Source organism: Mugil cephalus, chromosome 8 (genome assembly GCF_022458985.1).
Source record: "Mugil cephalus isolate CIBA_MC_2020 chromosome 8, CIBA_Mcephalus_1.1, whole genome shotgun sequence".
In the NCBI taxonomy this organism is placed as follows: domain Eukaryota; kingdom Metazoa; phylum Chordata; class Actinopteri; order Mugiliformes; family Mugilidae; genus Mugil; species Mugil cephalus.
In genome coordinates this window covers 5,293,219-5,316,770 of record NC_061777.1, presented here as the reverse complement: position 1 = coordinate 5,316,770, position 23,552 = coordinate 5,293,219, and the positions used below count along the sequence as shown (strand labels likewise).

The 23,552-nt window shown below is 40.8% G+C and overlaps 1 protein-coding gene across 5 annotated transcripts; it reads right to left on the bottom strand.

The window, feature by feature from the left end:
• Positions 1-308: 308 nt before the first annotated feature.
• On the bottom strand, positions 309-23,410 carry slc39a14 (solute carrier family 39 member 14). 5 transcript variants are annotated; one of them, XM_047592614.1, is made up of 10 exons: positions 23,146-23,410; positions 17,801-17,989; positions 16,120-16,498; positions 12,052-12,226; positions 9,351-9,520; positions 6,365-6,487; positions 4,402-4,575; positions 3,175-3,409; positions 2,903-3,087; positions 309-2,397 (listed from the first exon to the last, which is right to left on the bottom strand). In XM_047592614.1, the coding sequence occupies exons 3-10, from the start codon at positions 16,459-16,461 to the stop codon at positions 2,245-2,247; spliced, it is 1,557 nt and encodes a 518-aa protein (XP_047448570.1). In that variant the 5' UTR covers positions 16,462-16,498; positions 17,801-17,989; positions 23,146-23,410; the 3' UTR covers positions 309-2,244. The 5 variants fall into 5 exon arrangements, with proteins under 5 accessions (XP_047448570.1, XP_047448569.1, XP_047448571.1 ...); XM_047592613.1 differs by lacking the exon at positions 9,351-9,520 and adding an exon at positions 8,105-8,274 and having other exon boundaries at positions 23,146-23,409; XM_047592615.1 differs by lacking the exons at positions 9,351-9,520; positions 23,146-23,410 and adding exons at positions 8,105-8,274; positions 21,607-22,053.
• Positions 23,411-23,552: the final 142 nt, after the last annotated feature.

Here is a 23,552-nt window from a genome sequence, read left to right as displayed (position 1 = left end):
AATTTCACCAAGGTATTTGGGAACACAAGGATCTAACACATAATAACTAAGCATCATCTTTGAACAGGAAGTAGTAGTTTTTGAAAAAAAATGATGTCCTCATATGTGGACACTGGTATTATTTCATTATTCATATTATAAAGAAGTCACAATTGTGTGACAAAATACAAAACTGTTTATTTTAATACCTGAACTGAGCAAAGACAGAACATTGAAGTCCCAACGTCCTCAAACGAGTACTTGCTAATTAGCGAGGTTGTAGCTCGTCACTATTGATAAAATGTGTTAAAAATGTTAGTCACATCAAACTAGAAACGTTAATAACCCTAAATAAATAAGTTTTAACCTTTGCTACCACTAGATGGCAGACTGAATCGTCCACTAATGAGGACGATGGGTTTAAAGGAAGCAGAATAAGCTTCAATAAAACCTAAAACTTCATGCTCCCATATAAGGACGCGGGGTCTCAAGGGGTTAATTAAGTCCAGGTGTCCTTCGAGTACTTGCTAATTAGTTAAGTTATAGCTTGTTGCTACTGATTACTACAATTCGCATGTCACATAAAACTAGAAAAGTTAATAATCATAAATAAACAAATTTCAACTGTAAAATTTGATGATGTTTTGTACCTTGTCCCTTTTGTTACATGCTCACCATCATGTTTTTACACCGACTGGTGTCTAGTTATGAGGATTAAAGTGTAAATGAAGCGGAATAAGCTGCCACTAACCTAAAACATGATGTCCCCATATGAGGACAGGAGCAGGCTCTCAGGAGATTAATATGAGAGAGGCTGAAACCAGACACACGTTTGCATTTTCTGCTTAAATGATGAAGAACTAATTTACAAATTGTCCCGTTTGCGAATATTTTCCTTCAATGGACCTGAGGCATCAATCTCCAAACTTGTCCCAGCTCTTGATACAACTTGGCAAACAGGTTAAAAACATTTTGCTGCAGACTAAATATATAGCATTTGTATAGTAAATGATGTCATCAGTTCTTAAGATATTTATTTACCTCTGCGGCTTGAGTATAATAATGCCACATAAAAGGAAGTTCGGAGAAATCCTGAAGTACAAAATAGGATGATGTGTCCGTATACTTTTGGCCATACCGCTCAACTCGGAGGGAATAAGATGTTTGTCATTAACACCGTAAGAACCAAGATGCAGTATATAACCTAATATGTCGGTTTATAAATGATTAATACGGACAGCGTCACAGACAAGTGGGCAAAGTGTGCGTTCTTATACGAGTCAGCTTACAGTATTCTGTTTAAAAACTACAACTAGACTGTAAAAGAATAGAGAATTCTGGGAGAAAATATTGCAGAGGCTCTGAATTCGATAATACAGTGAACAATGAAGGGCACACGTTGGTGGACTCTGCTAAACGGGATAAAGCCACAGAAATCGAACTCTAGACTTTACACGTGCGATCTGCGTGCGTTCGTCAGAAACCGCAGGAGGAGGATGTTCAGAAATCCAGACTTCGTAGCCCTTCACCGTTCTCTGTGATCTGCCCGTATTTGGTCTTCAGAAGTCTTTTTGCTTTCCATGAGTAAAAAAATAGAAAAACAACAACAACACACAAACAACAGCTTAAAGTCAGTTTGTTGTTTGTTAAGAATAACTCCAGTTTAGGTCCTTAAAGATTAGTTTTTCATTTTTTTTTGTTGTTTTTTTTTTTGGTATGGAATGGAAAATAACGGGTCAGCCACTGTTTTAACCTGATTGTGCTTCTCACAGAGGATCTGAATGTACTGAATCTCAACAGGCCCAAGCTGAGTCACATCAACGGGAGAAAACGACGAAAGAGCAGGAGCAAACACTGGCCGATCAGTAGTCTGGAGGACAGGTTGAATGGGTGAGTATTGCACAGTTTGTTCAGCTAAGGAGTCTCGTCTCTGCAGATGTTTTTACAGTTTTAATGGGAGCAGCTGTGATGAGACGGTTGAGGGGGGGAAAAAAAAGACCGACACCCTCTTTGACCTTAATCTACATGTGCATGTGGGAACAGCTACTCAAACTTTCTCTTTTTCTTTCTTTTTTTTTTTTTTTAAACATTGTGCGTACCCGCCGCACAATCAAACTCCCATCGAACTCCAGGGTCCTGAAAACTGAGAGGAAGGAGGAAGGTAAAGAGCAGGGTCCACCAGCTAAAAATCCCCCCCCGGCCCCCCCGGTTTTGTTTCCCGCTGACCCAAGCGGCTGGTGCTGCTTCAGAGGATCTGGGACGGTCCTAGGCCAGCTGGATCTGTCCCGAATACGTGGTGAGGAGGAGCATGATGGCGAAGCCCGTCAGCAGGCCGGCGTTCTGGATGGCGAAGGTGAGGAGGAAGCTGCTGCCGCCGGCGTCCTCTTCCTCGCGACTCACCTCGTTCATCTCTGGAAACTGAGAAGATAAGACAGACAGAGCTTTGTAAGCTCCCAGCAGCAACTCACTATCCAAGGACTGCAGCTCGGTGGTGTGGACTGGAACGTATCTTGTCCGATTTGACAATAATGCTACAGAAAATGAGTATTTAATTTTATTTCTAAGGATAGCACCAGGTGTGCCAACAGTTCAGAGCTGTCCTGGGTATTGTGGTGTGGCTAATTCATGCAAGCTAAGTGAAGTTACCATCAAGAATACAAAGAAAATAAACTCTTCTTATAATGGAAAATGGATACTTTGGAATAGCAATGTGCTAATCGTAGTAATTGTACTCCAAAATACTGTAGATTAAAAGCTTATTTGCTCATTTACCACTCGTAATAACCCTTTACTTTCAAAACAAATTTGTTTCAAGGTTGATTGCACATCTATCACTTTCTTGTAACACCTTTGAAAAGGAGTCTTTTGTAATTATCTCACACCTACGTGCTCTGGCCTCACTCCCAATCTCACAAACACTGACCATGTCTGCCAGAGCGATGTAGAGGAACATTCCTCCCGCCAGGGCAAAGATCCAGTTCGGGGAGAAGCTGTTGCCCGCCAGGATGCCGAAGCCCATGCCTAGGTAGCAGCAGCAGGCGGACAGGAAGTTAAAGAACAGGGCCTGTTGTATGCTCATCCCGGCATTCAGTAGGATCACAAAGTCTCCTGGTGGCAGAAAGACGGAAGAACAAAGAATAAATACATGAATTCAGCCGAGACTTGAAGCAGCAATCGTGTCCTGGCTCCACTCACCCAGCTCATGGGGGAACTCCTCACACAGGATGGCCACGGACGTGCTGATGCCCTGGAAGACGGAGGCGGTGAAGGAGGCGCCGATGGCCAGGCCGTCGATGAAGTTGTGCAGGCCGTCGCTCAGCGTGATCATCCAGGCCAGCGTGCCGATGTCAGAGTAGGTCGTCCCCTTCAGCCAGTAGCAGCCGCCGCCGCTGCCGCCGGAGCGAGCCGCGCTGTCTGGACTCTGGGAGTCCTGGAGGGGACAGAGTGAGGAAGATCTACATATTTAGTGGTTTGAACCCTTTTTGTCGAACTTTTATTTTATTTTATTTTCTCGTGTATTTGACAAATACATAAAATATCTTGTAAATATGCCAGATTTAGTTCAGGGCTTATTTCCATCCATAGTCCTCACATTAAAAGACAGAGATAACATAAATAACAGTTATAATAATATCATGTGTATATAAAAAAAGAAAAAAGGAACAAACAATAACTGGCAGCAGTTATATATAAGTTATATGATTATACTATAAATCATAATGAAATTCAATGAAGAACTAAGAGGCTACAGTAGAGAACTGAAACGGAGAATTTCATTTCCTTTAAGGGCACATATTTACATATTTGTAAGCAGTTTCTTTTTGAAGGCTGTGAAAGTGTAACTGTCTCTGATCAGGTTTGGTATTACTATTCTAACATGCACCGCAATTAACAGTGAGAGTTTTGACCCACAGAGCTTTGTCTGAGCTCTTAATCGGTTTCATTATTAATCTTGCACCATTTGTTTTTTTGTTTTTTCTAACTCACTTTGATCAGAGGAAAGTTTATATACTGACTGGCTGTGAGTGTTGTCTGCCCCTGTGGCCCTGTGCTCCCTCCCACCCTGCCTGCCTGCAGGGGTCGCTGTTCTCTTCTTTTGTTTTTCAGCTTCCTGACGAATTGAATGGGGGTTCAGTTTAAAGGGGCCTATGTGGAGAAGCCAGTCACTCTTTCTTTTTTTTCCCCTGTGATGCAGCAAGGCTGCTTAACCTTCACATGTTCTGGGCCTCCATCTCAGCATCTTGTGCAGCCACATATTCTGGACTGCAAGTGCACTGAAGTGCCGTTTCTTCTTAGTTGCAAGGAAAACAATGGAGTTATCTTTTATGCTACATACTGGTTTCCCCTATGTTGGTCATAGGAATAAAGAAAAGATAAATCTAAAGATCTTTCCATGCCCCTGTGTATCAAACTAAATCCTACCTGTGGTGTCTGAGCGGGGCTGAGCATAAGCTCTCCCTCCCCTGCGTCCACCTTGCCCAGAGCCAAACTGCTGGCTTCTCCGTTCTGCTGCAGCTTCTCCTTCTCTCCCTCCTCCACGTCCCCATCAGGTGTAGAGTAACGATCTGTACCGTGGTAATGACTGTGGCCGTGGCTCTGGAACAGAAATCACAAGATTACGGGGGTGAAATTCATTCTTGACCACTGAATTGTGGCAAATATGTAGGTGGAAGTCGCAGAAAGAATAAAGCTGATTTAAACTGTCCCATTTGGGCACCATGTGCTTCTGCTTAACCACCACTAAGAAATATATCCACATATGACTAAATGTACATTTAATTGATCCCCAGTCTGATTTTGACATATTCTGCACAAATACTGATAATTATGCACACACACTATGAACTAGGTACAGCCCAGGAAAGGTGAGAACGAGCATCTGTAATTGGATTGGCAGGTCAATTCGTTAAACATCATCTAGGCTGGCTGGACTTTATGGCTCAAAACTCAGTAGCTACAAGGTAATAGGGGTGGGAAAAAATATATGGCAATATATCGCAATACTTTTTGTTCCGATACAATATCGATTTTGAATGTCTCAATATTGATTTCAAAAGAAAAAGTCATGTTTTGGGCCGATCGTGAACGATTTCCTCCACCACCACTTTTTTATGTAGAATATTGCAATATCATAATATCGCAATAATGTATCGTATTTTAACTCAAGTATCGTGATACGTATCGTATCGTGAAGTCCTACAAGGTAATGCAACTGTCCCACAATCTACTGCCAACATTTCCTACTGCTGCTTTTTGTGAATGGAATCGAAATCATTGCAAGACTTCATTAATATCCACAGTTTAAAGTCTCAGCCAAGCTGGTTATGGGATTTAAATTAAATAAAAAGCCACAAATTAAAGCTGGGTAGTACGTTCACAAATGTAGCGGTTAGATCTCAATTACCATCCAAATGGTCAAACTGGCAACAGACAATACCAGGCCTTGCGGCAGACGTCTGTGAAACCAAGATATGCTGTGTGCCAGCTTATCAGATCAGATCGCATAGTTTAATGCAGTAGTATGCCTACCTACAAATTTGACTAATTTTAGCTACTGCACATGCCTCTCTAGGGGTTACAAATGTCATTAAGTGAAAGACGGGTCATTTTATTTTATTATTATCATTATTTTGCTTTAAATTTAAGTTATTTGTAAATTGATTCTCAGGGTAAAGGGGCAGATTATATAAGATTATTCTTCTTTCTGCTTCCTTTCGTTCATATTTGGGAACGTTTGAGTTAATATTGAATTGTTGTAATCAATGAATTAAATGACCTTCTGCCCTGCTGTAAAACTTAATGACAAAGAGGCTGCGCGTGTAAACATGTGACGTGTAAAACCGTCATTTGCTTAATAAATTATTCTTTATAAAAGAGAATATTCAGTTCTGATCAACATAAGAACAAGAGCCACATTTTTCAAGGTGCTACTTCGTGTGCCATTGCTGTACTTGATGTACAGTGAGTCACCAGTGCCTCGGGATTAAACACATAAAAAAAAAAAAAAAAAAAGATAATGAAGATAATGACTACAGGAATGTCTCTCTGCAGAACAAGTGCACAACGCCCTGACAATACAAAACAAAGACAAACAACTTGTGGCTCTGAGCCTCATTTTTTTGGGACATGTCGTTTTCGCATTCAAATGAGCTTCTGGAGATAAAAGGCAACCTCCTGCTCAACTGGTAAAACCTGCCACCGCTTAACAGATAAAACAAGCAAGAAGAACTTGGTTGTGTCACGAACGTTTTCATACCGAGCTTCAAGAAATATTTTGCTGTCTAACAACAATGTATGTTTGCCTGGAGGAATATTGAAGGACAAAATCATTTAAAATCAACTTGGGATGGAGGCGAGAAACAATGTCACTGGTGTAAAAACTCACCCCTTGTTTCTGCTTGAGAAGAACCTTGAGGACCTTTTCGGTGAAGAAGAAGAGGTAGAAGCCTCCAAACACCACCGCAGACTTGGACACGTAGAAATCCACCATGGGGTCAAAACCAAAGGCCTGACGCGAAGGAAGAAGTTGTTAATTTGTGATGACTTCTTTTAAAATAAAAGCTGTCATTAATCATTTCTGCATGGGATCAGTCAGTGTTCTGTGAAATAATGTGTTATGATGGGTGGATGTAGGTCGTGTAGTCAGAGTTGAGTGAATAAAAGCTTTCTGCTGCGTTTCTACTCCCTAACCCATTTTATCTCTGGATTCTTTTGTACACTTTGATGCACAGTTAAGTGATTGATAATGACTAAACTTGACATCCTTTTAACATATCGCAGAGAGATATTTCAGCCTTTAAGCTCAGAGACATGTATGACATCATCTCCTCTTCCTGCAGAAACAAGCCAATGTTTCCAGCTTAGAGGTAGACAAATAGTTTTTTTTTCCATTCATCCCTGGTGAAGTGGTGCAAAAGAGCTTATTGCAACAGCTATAAATGTGTCTGACAACATAAAAGACATGCAGGGAGGACTGCCTTTGTACCTCAGTGAGACAAAATGCACCTGAACTTCCCTCAGCGAGCAAACGTCATGTACATGAGAACCTCAAATTAACAGGTTACCCATCAACTAAAACACAGGTTTTACAGCGTCCTATAGTCTGGACCTGATTTCTTCCAATAAACTGGCTTTTAATTAGCATGTTTAACTGCAGCCGTCTCACTTTTACGTTTGAGTCTTAAAAGTACACCCACGATTTCACAATTAAAGTCAAGTCAAATAAAGATTAGTGTATGTGTCATCCAGATTATGCTATAGCTTAAATTGGATTTGTTTTGAGTTTCCTGGAGGAGACCACTCATCCAAGTGGCTTCTTCAGTTCTAACTGAATGTTTTTTTATTTTTTTAGTCAGTAAATTTTCCAGATGCCTTCGTTTTAGCTTTGTTTTAGATGTTGTTTCTCATTTGGTGATTGTATAATTTACAGTTGCCACTTTCAGAGCTTCTTGACCAAATCTTATTTAACATCTGTGAACGTGTAGCATCCTCTTATTTCCAAGACAAGAAGGTAATAAAATAATAGTCAAGATTTTGATCTGTGCTCAGTTTCATTTATGCAAATCATGGCTTAACTGTAAATTAAAGCATATCATTCTGTTAATGTCTATACAGTAGTAATTCATCATACTTACTGTGATATTTATGTTATGATAAGTCATAAAGGCATAACATTATGACCACCTTCCTACTATTGTGTAGGTCTACCTTTGTGCCTCCAAAGCAGTTGTGACTCATCAGAGAATGGACTTGGGCCTTCTGAGGGCGTCCTGTGGTGTCTGGTAACAGGATGTTGTTAGTGTGTGTGTGGGTGTGTGTGCTTGGAAACTTTTAGAACTGAATACCAAGGCTAAAAGTTTCCCAGCAGAACACTGAACTGTCACAAGATGATCAATGTTATTCACTTCTCCGATCAGTGGTCATAATGTTATGCCTGATCGGTGTATATCTGTACATGCATATATATACATATATAGTTAAGTTCTGGCTAGACTCTTATTTTAGTTAGAAATATAACATATGTATTCAAATCAATCCTGAACACCCTCCAGAAGCTACATAGTCCAAACCCTGTGAGGAGGCTCTGTGAGTTAGCTACAGCTAAGTGAGTCACAGCAGCATCTACCTCTGGGATGAGCTGAAACAGGGCGTTGGAGTAGAGCGTGCCAATGGCCAGGGCTATGAAGTAGAGCAGCAGTCGCTTGTAAAAGGTTTTCTTCATGAAGGGCACCACGCTGGCCCCGACCAGCGAGCACAAAGAGATCAGTGTGACACACAGGATCCCATAACCCCACACTGATCGGCGGAGAGGAAAGGAGGGAGGGGTAGGTGGGGAAAAATAGGCAGTTAGTTCAGAAATTACCGTATCAGATTAATTACCAGAGTACGGAACGGGGGAGAAAAAAAAATTAGAAAACACCAGCCATTTAAACTCCCTGGAAAGAAAAGGAAGGTAGAATTGAATGAAATCAACCTGAGAAGAAAAGACAACAACAGATTCATTATTCATTGAAAACAGTTCAAGAGAAGTGACACCACCTTTCATTAGCATCTCGACGTAGTAATTGGTCGCCCTTTGAAACAATGTTCGAACACCCATGCATTTATTTTTCTTGAGAGAGGAAGGAATTAAGTTGAAATTACAGCTCAAGAACACACACACACACTTTGTCCTCGTCCATTCAAGTGCCACGACCGCGGCCTCGGGGTAACTACTAGCTCCCGCTGGAGACACAAAGGAAGGCAGATGAACTTTAAATAGCCTGACAGCAGCAGGAGGAAACGAGGCTTCTGCACTCTACTGAGCAGCACTGCTTCACAAAACTAAGATTTATTAAGAAAAACAAAACAAAACAGAATGACTGAAACGCTGCTGTCAAGTCTGTTTATCGGAGTGCAGCGGTTGCAGAGAAAACCGAACAAGCTCTTCGACAAAACCTCAGCGGTGGCCTAGATTTGAACGGCAGTAAAGGCGCAGATGCAAAACTAGCAGCGCGCGCACACACACACACACACACACAAAACCACCCTGGTAGATGATTGGGGATGCAGTGAGCGCGGTACAAAAACTTTATCTGAGCCCAAGAAAAACCACAGGTGGGAAACAACGCCAGGAAAAGGAAAGAGTTATGACCACAGGAAAGACAAAGAAGCGCTTGGCCAAAGGTGCACCAGTTTTATTCATGTACTTATTTATTTAATTTCTTTTAAAAAAAAACCCATGTGACGCTGCAGCAAACTAAAAGACTCCATGCTTCCATTTCAAAAAGCAAAAGGTTTGTGGAATGTGGAGAGATGTGAAGGTTCATATATATATATATATATATATATTTAAATATATATATAAAGAGTATATGTGGCAGATGGCAAACCTCAGGCAGGAGTTGCAGGATGGCAGTGGAGAGCAGCGTGCCAATGGCAAGAGAGATGAAGAAGCTGAGCACGTATTTCATATAGCGCGTCTTCATCAGAGGCACGATGAAGACTCCGGTGAGGGAGAAGAGATTGATCACCGTCACGGTCAAGAAAGAGAAACCCCACACTGGAGTTGGAGTGACAGGTTGGATGGAAGAGGAATGGGGTGATATTAAAATATTATTTAGCAGATTATATTATTACTGTTTTCAAACATTACCAGTAGCTAATGTTACTTATTGGAAGTATTTGTATATGCATTTGGTGCATTTCTTTTCATTTGAATACTGGAAATAAATAAATGAATAAAACTAAACTATACTGCAATGCACAATGGCTGGTAATTCATCTATAAATGCAGTTTACAAACTACATTATAATAATACATTTTATTTATAATACCCTTTTCATCAAAGGATCTCAAAGGGCTACAGGGTTAAATTATTACACAATGTTGCTACCAAATGATGTTATGCTAACCTATGCTACTAATTTCTATACTAATCTATCTATTTATCTATCTATCTATCTATCTATCTATCTATCTATCTATCTATCTATCTATCTATCTATCTATCTATCTATCTATCTATCTATCTGTTTAAAGAATGGTGAGCAATAATACTTTTCTGAAATTCTTTTTCCATGTCTAATTTTTAAATTTTAACTCTAAAAGTATAGAACAATTTAACACAGGAACATCATTGATCTTTGGTTCAAATACATTTTCAGCAACACCTGTTAAAAACCATAAAAAATAAATAAAAGGTAAAGACTGTGCCACTTGTTTTCCGAGGCTGCAGCACCTGTGAGGTTTACAGGAGGAAAAAGTACAAGTTATTTAGGTTCGTTAAGAGTTATGATCCACCGAGTCATGTGAGATACGTTCTCCGAGCTGAGAAAGGAAATGAAGTTACGTCCTGAGTGTGAGAGTAGGAACAGATGTGAGCACAACTAAGGTAACAAATTAAGAGTCAGCCAAATTAAATGTTTGCATTAAAACATAAATCTGATTCTTAACCACAGATGTGCAAAATCGGGTTAAAAAAATGAAATGTGCACTAAAATGTAAAGATGTCAGGGATTTGGTAGTCGGATAAGTTACAGCTCTGTTCTCAATACTGGTTTCAGTCTTAATGATTTTGTTTCAGCGCTTATTTCAAACAAAACCGCTACAGATAAAATGCACAGATTACAGATTTAACTGGACTGGATGAAGCATATCTTTGCTTTAACAGATGCAGCAGTTGCATTTCACAATAAATAGCTTAATTATTTCAGGCTGTGGACATAATGACAACTTGGTATAAATATAAAGTTCACAACTGAAACTCTGTAACTTAGATCCAGATGTTTGTCCTTAAAGAACTTACGTTAAGTTCAAAATGCTCTATGACACTTTTTGCATACTAACGTTTTACTGGGAAATGTCTCCATATTCAACTGATGCTGATCCAAGATGAATAATTTGACAAAAGCTGCAACATTTACATAGCGGGAGGGGAAGAAAAAAAAAAAAAATCAGTGAGATCTACAGTAGGTAAGAGTTTCCATGGCATCTGCCTCTCTGCTGCTGGCAATTCTCCACAGCCAAGGAAAAGCAAAACAGCTCTCAAGCCAAAATAAGCCGCCTTCAAGGACAAGTGTGAGGAGAGCCGAGGGCACATGAGTGGCCGATAAGAGAGCAAGAGAGAGTGCTGGGCCATTTTCGCCCGTCTATGATGAAATAAACTGGGTTAGAAATGAGGTGGTGCAAAAAAAAAAAAAAAGCTAAAGCATGATGTTGCTGGTTTAAAACTGATTTTTCCTTCAGTAAATGCTAATAACGTGCTACAAACATTCTTAAAGCCGTGTTGCTTTGGGTCTTCACCCCTGAATGCAAAACATCACACAAGCAAAACTTCATCTTCTGTCATTAGATTCGCTTTTTATACTGCAAAGTCAATTTAGCTTCAACTTTCAACAAAAGCCAAATGCTTGTTACACAACAGCCTGCGCTGAACCCCTCATTTCCAAGAACTTCAGACTGAGCATGTCGAAATGGCTTCCAGGGCTGTGAAGGACATCCTGCTGGGTGTGTACAGTCAGCGGTCTGTATACAGTTACAGTCAATCAGCAACCAAGGGAAGAAGAGAGTTCCCGTCTGCGCTGTGTCTTTACCTGCATGACATCTACGCCACGTACTGGATGTGCTGACTGAGGCAGGATTGTGAACTCTAATGGATGTGTCGGGTTTTGAGCCAAACTGAGAACTGCAATCTGAGCCTCGCGCATGCTTATTTGTGTTTTTATCTCCTCGGAGGGTATCATGACATCGCTATCTCCAGGCAACGCCGCTCACATTGGAGGCTCAGACCTGATAAAAGAGTCTGTGTGCGCTTTCAAGGAGTCTTTTACGATATGAGTACTCAAAATATAGTTGTAAAAATTAAGAGGGAGAGCGCAGAGGAAACATGGAGTTAGTCATTGACAGAAGGCTTCACATAACCAATGCAGTACATTCTAAACATAAAACAGACAAGATAAAGAAGCTGTAAAAAGATCAGACACCTCGAGGAGCTGACAACAGCCGATATAGATGCCATCACATGTAAAATAAAAGAGATTTGAAAATAACTTAGTGTCCAGACGATGGGAACACCGATAGGAAACGCTCACCCTCAGCATCCGTGGGCCTCGGGGAGACGTCTGCAGGCTCCTCCTGCTTTTGTGCCTTGCAGGTGCCAGCATCCAACTGCTGCAGCATGGTTGGACACAGTTCCTGCAAACCTCGTCCATCCAGCTGTGACTGCTCGCTGAAGCTGTACATGGCCAGCGTGTCAGCAGGCAAGCACTGGAAACGGGAAAAAAACACACCAAGCTGCATGTTAAAAGTAAAGTTAAAAGTAAAGTTTGTGTGCAGACGCAGTGAACTTTAGAAAGAAGGTCCTTTAGGAACCTGATTGTTATTATCTGCTCCATAGATGTATCAATCGACACAAAAAATAAATCTAGCAATGGATTTAATAACAACAATTTTCACAGAATAACACACATATTTATGGATGTCCTCTGGTGAGCTGATTTTGGACCATATGTTTAACACCCCTAATATAACCCTGTGACATACACCTGTGTACATCACAGGGTTAACACAGAAAGAGAAGCAATTATTAAAGGGGAAGTGAGTGCAAACCTTATCCAAAATAACGCCTTTGCAAACTTAAAAGTTGCTAAAGTCAAAGACTTAACAAGTTCATTTTTCTTACTTCCTCCTGGCTTTCCTCTTAGGGAGTCGCCATTTTGAAGTGGCGTAATCGAGCAATCTAGCAAATAATATTAAACAAATTGTCAAAAGAAACTGAGAAGTGAAAGTGCCCTTAGAGAAGTCCTCCCGGATGCTCCAACTAGTGATGTTGGATACCACCGATTTCCTTTCCGATCTGATACTGGGTCAAATTCAGGCTGGTATTGGTGATACTGATCCAATACTTTGTGTAAATACACTCTAATGAGTCTGGTAAAGTTAATAGTTACTTTTCACATGAGTGTATTATAGTACTCGTGTATGCTTTCTAAGTTTATGATTATTTATTGAATTTATGATGTTAAATTGTGCGTCACTGGTAGGTCATCAATGATGTGACCGTCTCACACTGAGCAGCTGCTTTTGATTACCTACTTAACAATGAGCTGAGCTGACCTACAAAAATTTATCCCTTCCTCTGACGAAGGCCTGTTTGACTGAAACGTGTTGGCGTGTTTTTATTATGCCGGCCATGTACTAATAAAGGCTTTATTATATCTACTTGGTGGCAGTAGCTCAGGAGGGTAGAGCGGTCGGCCAATAATCGAAAGGTTGGTGGTTTGATTCCGCCCTGTCCCTACTCTGTTCATTGTGTCCTTGGGCAAGACACTGAAACCACTTTGCTCCCAGTGTGAACTCCACTGGGTACGATTACAAATGAGTGATACTTGGTGGTGGTCGGAGATTGGCAGCCATGTTTCCGTCAGCCTGCCCCAGGGCAGCTGTGTCCACTGAGGTAGTTTACCACCACCAGGATGTGACTGTGCGAGCAAATGAATAATGTATTCACTTGTAAAGAGCTTTTAGCCGCTAATGGAGAAGCGCAATATAAAACCAATGCATTATTATTATTATTATCATCACCCTCTTGAGTGCCTCAGACCTCATCCTATTTTTCGTCGTTTCCACCTGGCTTGCTGATAGGGAGTCACCATTTTGACGTGACGTAACCAACCTCGTCACAGCGTTGGTTGGATCGATCTGAACGCCGTTGGAAATGGACGAGGGTGAAATGGAAAGAGATCTTGAGTCCGGGTATAGATGAAGAAGTGGTTTGGGGAGAAGAGCGGGTTGGCAACACTACACATCTGGTGTCAGTGTGGCTATTGATCACCAATGACACTGTTTCATTGGATTGGTTTCATTTCACCTGCTGTCTGTCCTGTATCAACACGGTGCATACTTTCCAGATTGTATGCTGCAAGGTGCATGTGGTGGAAGTGGCAATGTCGAGATAGCTGTAACCACACATTGCCCTCATTGCACCTCAAGTGCCTTTGCTAATCTAAGCTAAAGGTCAACAAAGACTGGTCTTATTGGTTTAATGCAGAACGTATATGAGGGATTTTACAAGAAAACCAAGCGTGAATGCTAAAAAAAAACATAGCAGCCATCCTATTTTCTCCTTATACGCTAACATTTGTCAATAGCGTTATATATTGTTGATAAGAGAGAACTTTGTCTATAAAATGTGGTTTACTTGATTGAGTGCTTCATTTCCCCTTTAACACTACATACATAATGAGAGACGGAGAGGATGCCTCACAGACATCAACTTCCACGACACACACGCAGCAAAGTCAAACTACGACATAAGATATCAGTAATCAATGCACAAAGGAAGCTTTTCAAAAGACAAACATAACTGCATCCAGGTAAACATATGCACAGATCACGAAGGCCTAGTCAAATAACACTTCCTGGTCAAACTGAACTGAGGCTTTGTGAAGTGCATGCATCACTTGCCAATCAAACATAACAACAAAACCATCCAAACTGCAGCATTATATTGAATATCCTTGACTTATCTTCAGCATGTGACCGATCACAGGACACATCATAATGATTTGCATTTCACTGAGGAAGAGGAAGTGCAGTCTGGACCAAGACAGGCACTGCTGGTTCCCACTGTCATATTCATACAGAGAAATCCACCAACACACTAGTGGGTGTCAGCCCCAACATGAGACCTTAACCTCATGTTCCTTTTCAGTTCTTCCAAGTCCTCATAGCGCCGCCACAATCTATCAGAGTAAATCTACTCAAAAGCAGCTAAGCAAGTATGTGAGTCAACCGCTCGCGACACTAAGTATGGGAAATATGCTAAATATCTTAGCTATCTGGCATCGATACCGGCTCTGCCTTTCATGCAGGGTTTAAGCCTCAATATCAGGGTTTTGCTGTGGTAACTGTGTTTTATTTCTCTGCTCTTACATTTTTTTTTAGATCTTGCCTGATTTCTTGACTGCCCTCGCCGGTTAGGCAGCAAGTTAGCGAGTCAGAGCCTCTAGGCACCAAAGTTTGTTGGGTCGCTTCATTATTATTACAACATGAACTTTATAGCTCAAAAAGTAATCATAGGTCCAACACACACCCCATCACTTGTAGGATTTTGAGTAATCCTTAACAAAATATTTGTTTTACATGTCTTCCATGTCTTTGTTCATTGATGCCAGAAGGAGCCGGTCGTAAGACGAGTTATGTAATTTCCAGTGTAAATAAGGTCGTCATCGCTGCTCTACTGGAAAATTAACGACAAGTAGATGTGAGAAGAGCAACTCCACGGAGAGAGTAACAGATGTCCACTGTTTTGGATCCGATCTGAAACCTAACAAAGTGCCAAAATTTAATTTGAAGCTTTGGTTGCAAAGTACAGAGGACACAAAAGTTACTGAAACAGGACCAGAAATAGCAAAAACCACATTTATCCACACTTATCGTGTTACTGCCAACCAGGAACATTTTACTCCTCCGCTGATTTGTGTCCACACTGATCCACTCAAGTACACAGATCTATAGAGCAGCATCCTACCATGACCTGATTAGACTGCGGCAGCCACAGAAGACACAGATTAAACACTTGGTCATCCTATTACGTGTTCTTAAAGTATCTACAATTTACACAAGTGTCACACGATAGAAAGCAGATACCAAAAGCAATGCTTGGACAACAGCCGCGTGAACCCAGAGCTCCACAGTTAACGTTTAGTGTTTTAACATTATGTGCTGTTGAAGTGTATTTATGTTGTACAGTTTTTCTGTTTTTATTTTCATGTGTTCTTATTTTATGCTTATTCAAGTGTTGTTTTTATTTTGTTCTACCACTGAGCAAAGTGACCAGAGTCTAATTCCTTGTATGTGTTCACTTACCTGGCCAATAAATCTGATACTGATTCTTTCTACTGGAGCTTTTTCTTTCTAATGCTAAGTGACATAACACTTTTATAGAAGCCAAAACTGAGGTCAGATTTCGAGTGGTGGATCGGGACACGTGTGGAGATGCATTTCAATGTCAGTAGTGCACAAGTGATCTTATTAATACCAGAGGCTTCTTGGCCAAGTCATGTAAAATTACAAAAATGTGGTTTTACGTGTCTGTAGCATTCAATCTGTTATAGTCGAACCGTTAACACAAAGGAAGATTAGGTTTTAGTTTGCACCTTGGAGCCGTTGGATTTAGAAGGTGTAGTTGGTGGTGTCTCCGCCTCATTGCTGCTGCTGCTGCTGTCGCTGTCGCCTTCATTTTGACCCTGGCTCAGGACGGCCAGGAGAGAGCGCAGCTGAGGCACCGTGATCGTGCCGTTGTCCCCGAAGCGGACCAGCAGGTCCTGGAGCACTTGGGCCGGTGACTGTGTCCGACTCTCCACCTGACCCGTCACCTGACCCGTCACCGGACCCGTGGGGCAGAGCAGCAGCAGGGCCAGGGCCAGGACGAAGGCTGGCTGGGAGAGGACGAGGTTAACGGTCATAGTGGCCTGGCCATGAGGGGACCAGATGAGCATGGCGGTGATTCACTGGCAGTGATTGGAGGATGTTTCTCTGTGCAAGGAAAAGAAGACATGGACAATTCAATTAGATAAAACAAACCTATGAACCTACTATTACCGGCCAATATTCCCACATAGACCAGCGACCTCTGTAATGAATCAGAGAAGAAGACATCGAATGATGAAAGGATTATTAGAGTTTATTCTTGCAGCTTTGGTAAAAGTAATTTTTTGAAACATGGTGTTCCGTTACCATTTTATTTGATTCTATGTTTTAACTTATCATTTGTATTTTCTTATTGTTGTTTTTTTTTTTTATACATCAGGTGCCACCTTACACTAAACTAATACAAACTGCCCGTGGTTGTATTTAATGTCTGAATACTAGAACACAGTAAATACTGGGGAAATACATGGAAAGTTGGCTTAGAAACTAACTCCACTCCATGAATTGTGAAAGGTGTTTGGTAACAAACAAAGAGATGCATATTTTCAACTTTGTTTTTTCAAAATCGAGCAAAAGAAACTTTTTGATCACTTGTAGAAGCTCTATGGAGCAGAGCAGGTCCCATTTTGTTAATGTCAAGTCAAATAACCCAAAAACTAAATCCAGATGTGCGCTAATAGGTGATACTTGAGGAGTGCTTGAAGCAAATATGGTTTTAAATGTTATACATTTTAACAAGCACTGAAAATAATCATATATATATATAAACTCCTTCCTTTAACGCAAAAGAGAAACAGAAGAATACTGTTACATATAAAATGTTGGCTTAGATTAATCAACACCTGGTTAAATCATCAATAACTAAACACAGAATTTAATTTAGCATTTGGTGTCCGTTGTTCGAACACTCTCTATTTAACCTTAGCTACATGAACATCCAACTGCTAATGAACCACCATACAAGATGACACAAAGAGCCACTGTAGCACAAAACACCCAGAGGAAACAAGAAACCAGGGGGATAAACACAGCCTCCAATTACAGAAAATTACACACAATTACAGCATGTGTTCATCAGAGACACTAGTGTGTAAAACCACCAACCATGTTCTTGGCCAACAGTGGGAGGAGGATTCTTTTTTTTAAATTGTCGCTGGACAAACACACCAGATTAAGAATAAATCTTACTCTAATCAAAGGGCATGTGTGGGAAAACATTATTCAAAGGAAAAATAATTCAAATATCATTCAAAAAATCTTCCCTGACACAAATGCTCAGGGCAAACTGTTAAGTTCCCGACTCCTGCTTGAACACACAGAGCATTGATTCAGTTCAGAGCACACGGAAGGGCCAACATGCAAAGCTGTGTTGAATAAACAGACTTATTCATTTTGCAACCAACTCACCCTTTCCCTGCGGAGACCAGCCGGTGAGTAAAGCGTCTGACACGGCGAGTCTAAGGCTGCGAGCGTGCAGAGCGATGCCCACAGGTTCCCCGGGAGCCGGGAGATGGAAGTCAGGGGAGGAGCACCGAAGAAGAAGAAGAAGAAGAAGAAGAAGAGAGCAGCAGCAGGGCCTTTCAGCGGTGCAGTCGCCTGTGAATGAGAGCGAAAAAGGTTAGCGGTTAGGAAGCAGGACACAGAAAAAGGTAGGAGAAAAGAGGAAAAAAGGGCAGCGAAGAGGAGAAGAAACCAGAAATGGCAGCTTCAATTTTCTGTGCTCGCATTTCCCCATCGATTTTTTTATTTTTTTTTCCAATCTGACACTCAGACCACAAAGTCGAGTGTCGAGCCAAATTTAGATCATTTCATTTCAGCAATGAGCCTCTCTTGTTGATTCCTATCGAGCTATTCAGAGAGAAGGTCACTATGTTTGCTGCCAGTGGAATGAGACGAACGGGGGCTGCAAGATGCAAACGTGAAGTTATACAGTAATTATGTCACAGAATCTGAAGAAAACAACATAAACAGCTCAGGCCAGGAGAGTCCAGAGAATTGGAGACAACCCTCATATTTCACATTTACAGAACAAACAAACCTCACGATACGCCGGAGAAACCTTTAACTCGCTACTGTATGTTACCAATTTATGTTCAGTCGCAGCCTTTTTTCCCGCCCATTGATCTCTAAACTGAGGAGGCAGAGAAAAGCCTCTCCTCACCCCAATAAATTCTAGCCTCTTTCCCAAATCCCCCTCCTCCATCTGGTCTAATAAGGTCTTAGTCTCAGAAAAAAAAAGAGAAACATTTCACCTTGGTCTCTTATTGCTGGCTGCTGGGCTCAGATAACATCTCTGAATTGATTATATACACATAAATGGCAGCTAATGATCTGGTAATAAACCTTAACACCTTCAGGCTTTTCTTTTCTTTTCTTTTCTTACAGTGGACTTGCTGGTTTCTCGGTCACTTTGAAGCTACTAAAAGTTGTCACCACCTTGTACGTCTTTTTTAATTTTCTTTTTTTTTATTTTAATTTAATTAATTTAAAGTCAAGCAAATGCAAACATCTTGCATGTCCAGTTCTTCCTACTTTAACACGGTCACAGATTTTAAAATGAAATAAATGAAGCTGATAAAACTATCAAAAGCTGCGATAAATGCGTGTTGTGTTAATTTACTTGGCTGATCTACAACTTTGTTACAGCCATTGCTTTATGCAAACTGCCTTGGCCAAATATCTTCACATCGCCGGGATTTATCTGCATAAATAGAGATTAAATACAACACAACCATAAAACCTTATCAACTAGGAGCAGGGAGCGTAACACCCAGAGTAACAATACATCTAACAACAACAATACAATACACGTCTCCTCAACCAGGTGGATTTTTCATTGTAGGTGGCGTGATTTGCAGACATGTCAGCACAGAGATGTTAGGTAATTATCAACAAATTATTACTCAATAGGTGTCAACAGCCAAGACAACTGTGGAAATGAAGAAGTGCACAGCTGAATCGATCAACAACGCCAAACCCTGAAAACTATCGCATAATCCACTTGCAAAGACGGCACAGATGCATGTTGTGCACAATAATGAGCGTGTTTGTGCTTGTATCAGTGTGTATATGTGCACACGTGTGATCTTGGGAAGTTTAGTGAGTCTTTCAGCTGGGAGAGCAGGCAGAGGTCTCATGGCATGGGGGTAACTCGTAGCAGAACTTCAATGTATTTTAGGCTTTTGTGTGTTTATATGCATAATTGTTGTGTATCAGTTCTTGCTTATAGCTGTTACTGTTGATTGTTCAATTGCAAAGACTTTGAATGCAACATCTGCTAAATCGAAATGCACAAAGTACAGAAGCATCTCAAATGAGATTATTTGCAAAAATTTACTTTGACGTGCATCGTTGCAAACATCATTGCAAAATATCAGTTTTTGATATTTTGCAACACAATTTGCTGATTAAATGATAATGATTCATTTCTTAAGACAGGACATTTAAGGTCTCGGCTTATGTCGTGTGCAAATATGAACATCAGCCTCATTAAAATCCATCATAGGCCGGACTTTACTCCCCATTTATGCCCGGTATGTAGCGGGCACAACCACACAGTGAAAAAGAATAGCTGGTAAACTGCTGCCTGTTGAGCTGCTTCAGCGACTGGGATAATAACTTGGTACAGATACTATATATATACACATGCATTCAGGCACCTTAGAAAGTCTGTATTTTGCTCTGGAGCACATACCAGCCACGATAAACACTGGTGGATGAGTATCTACGGTTGAATAAAAAAAAACAACGTAGAAACTTACTTTAAATGTCAGCGTGTCGGGTCAGAACCATGTCATGAGACAGAGCGTGCGCGTCTTTTTCAGTGGTGTGTACGTGTGTGTGCAGTTTCAAACCCAAGGCCTATTTGTAGCTGCTGAGATAAAGGCTGATGGAAGAGACTGGCAGTCTGCAGCGGAGACGTTCGTCCCTCGGTGTGATAGTGAAGAAATGTGCCGCGATGTTAAATATTAGGTTTAGAAGGGAACTGGCAGCGGGGGAGCAAATAGGGGAGGAGCAGGGAGGGAAAATGTGAAGTCTCAGTCTGCTCGTCTTCTTCCTCTATTCTCTGAAAGTCTCCCGTTTGTCTTAGTTTGCTTTTATAGCCATGTCAGGTAAACACACACACATTAGCACAACCACAACAATAAAAGCAAAAGTAAGTACTGAACACACACAGGTTGCGTTCACTGTCTTCACCGTTAAACACTGGGAGTGTGTAAATGATTTGGTTTCCATCAGGCGACTAAATTATCAACAGCGTTATCAGCGCTGCTCTCCAATCTAACAGCTCGAAAACCCGAGTGTAAACACAGCTCAGTGAGAAATTTCCCTAGTCATCATCGACTTTACCAGCTGACAGAGCAGAAATAGAAAAAAAAAAAAAAAACTGATCTGTCAGACGTCCAGCAGGAGTTCAGGCTGCGGTTCAACTCCCAACCAACAACATACTAAGGACAATATCTCAATGCAAAATACACAAAATACCACTTGTCTTTTTGTCGAGGATTGATGTAACCTAACAAACCACTCCAAGCACACACGCCTTTTGAATAATTCAGTGAATAGTTAAGATGGCGCATATGTCAAGTTAAACGACACCTTGACCAGAGTCAACAAAGTCCTGCACGAGGAAAACCAAACTTATTATTTGCTTTAGTCACTCCCTCATCAGTTCCTTGGTAATGAAAGAATTCACACCGTTTCCAGCAGCTGGGAATTCTCATTCTCATGACATTTATTAATGATTTATTACCTAGGCTACAAGTCAAGGCGAGAAATAAAACATTATTTCTGGCAGCGTTTCACATTTCGATCTCAGATATTGGACCAGACTCACATCCTGTAATTGTGCATTAATTTAAGACGAAAGTAGGTCAAGATTACAGCTCAAACAACAGTCTTTGTTTTGCATTGATTCAATTTAATTCACTGCGTTATCTACTTTATAATATAGTTTTACAACAATAAAAAAAAAAAACTGTGGCACAAGAAAAATGGTGTTTCTTTGGGGGACAAAATTTGCAGTCAAGCAGCACGAAAACTAAGTTAAACACTGAAGTCAATGTCCCATCAATCTTGTATTTGGAGAAGGTTTTCTTCTGTCTATTATTTACTGTTTCATTGTTTTCAGAGGTGCTCAGACCAGATTTTCTCAAGCTGTTTTCCAAACTCAACATTTCATGGTCAATTCTAAAGCATAAAGCACACCGTACCTTTTATGAATGAAGACGCCAACAGCAGATTTCTCTCGCTACATCCCAAGCAGCTTCTTCCCCAAAGCAGAATACAGTCTGTCCTCCAACGTCTGCAGCTCTCTTATCTCAGACCTCTTTATATACCACCGAAGCGAGGACCGGGTTAAGCCGTCCATCGACTCATCAACCTTCACCCGAGGCTCCTAATTACTGTTTCGTTCGATCCTCAGGCTGTTATCACGAACCAAGACTGTCATTAGATGAGTGATGGCTCTGGGGACTGCGTCGGTTTCACCGAGCGCATTGTCAATGAGCTCCACTCACCGGGAGCACAAAACAACCAGCCATCGGTCAGAAAATTAAAGGGTGTATAGATGACTCGGTCTGGCTCAACCCCTCACAGTCACCCCGAGGCCGGCTTAGAGGTCAGAAATCCAGATGTAGAAAAGCCACAAAGCATAGACACCTGAGACAACTTCATACCTAAAGCAACTTCACACCTAAAGCATTAGCTTCAAGTGCTGGATGATATTTTAATTCTTATTTCAAGATAGATTTCACTTGAAGTTTAGTTATTTAGCAGAAAGCTGCCTGGACAAAGCAAATAAGGGCAAGCTAACACAAATAAAACTACGTACTTACAATCCAAATCCAAAAATAGATGCGACAGGAAAGGTCAAGAAGCCAACAGGCTTATGCAAAGGACCTCCCCTCAGGTTAGTAAAAGTCATCAAACACACCAAAATACAGAAGGAGAAAGCAACAAACAAAAACAAAGGAAAGCTAACCTAACCTCATTTACATAATATATAACAGAAGAAAATGTATTATATACAGAGTAGTAGGAACAATTAAAACTATGAGTGATGACTGTTATGTCTGCCCCTATTAAAGATAAACACGGAATACAGAAATGTATTATTTAAAATTTAGATTAAGCATTTTCAGGTGCTTTAAAATTATAATATATATATATTTTTTTGTTTTACTTCCTTATAAACTCTGACTGCACTGTCTATCACACCCACTCTTAAAAAGGTCCTACGAGGGAAAACATAAAGTCCACAACTATATTTGCAGTGATCCTGTTTATTATTATCATTATTAGTATTATTATTTGCACGCTACAAGCTGTGTGACAGTGGACTGGGAACATTTGAGGACATTCAGACATAAATTAAACTAACAGATGTTTATCTGGACCTCAAAATAATTGGAAATAAATCACAATAAACTGATCAGACTTATCTATAAGAGTAGACTGTATTATACCATATGGCTTATTTACAAGTTCAAGGCTGCTCGGTGTTTGCTTAGACACACGTTGGCACACCAGCACCTTCTTCTTCTCTGATAAAATGAATCCAATGACAGAGACGAGGAGCGAGGAGAAGTCAAAGAGTGGTATAACTTAATCGAAGTACGCAGTGTTCCCGGGAAAACGGAAGCAGCTACGGTATTGTCGCCGGGTTTAATAAACACACGATCAAATTAGCTTCTCTAATAAAGAGTCAGGTACGCGACTCCGTATTAGCTCCCTGTTAGCATTTAGCTTACCCGGTGATGCTGTCCTGTCGTTAAGGCTCAGAAAAGACAAGAAGCCTTGACGTCAACTCCGCTCGAGACCAGCGTTCACCGGAGACGATACGTCACATTTCGGACGATGAAAATATCTGATGTGGGGCAGAAAGGGATGTCCCGCTCCTTCATTCATTTACAGACGTACGTGAGTTTTTTTTTTTTTTTTTTTCCAATTCCTCTGTCGTCCTCTGGTTCCTACAGCACAGCGCGTGGAGGATGTGATAGTGGTGACGTAGAGGGTTCGACCCTGTAAACATGGCCGCGTCTCCCTCGTGCGGTAGAAATTAGGTACAGCAATAATAACACGACCAGGGCTCAGAGAGAAGAGTTGACTGTCGGTGTTATTATTATTATTATTATTATTATTATTATTGTTGTTGTTA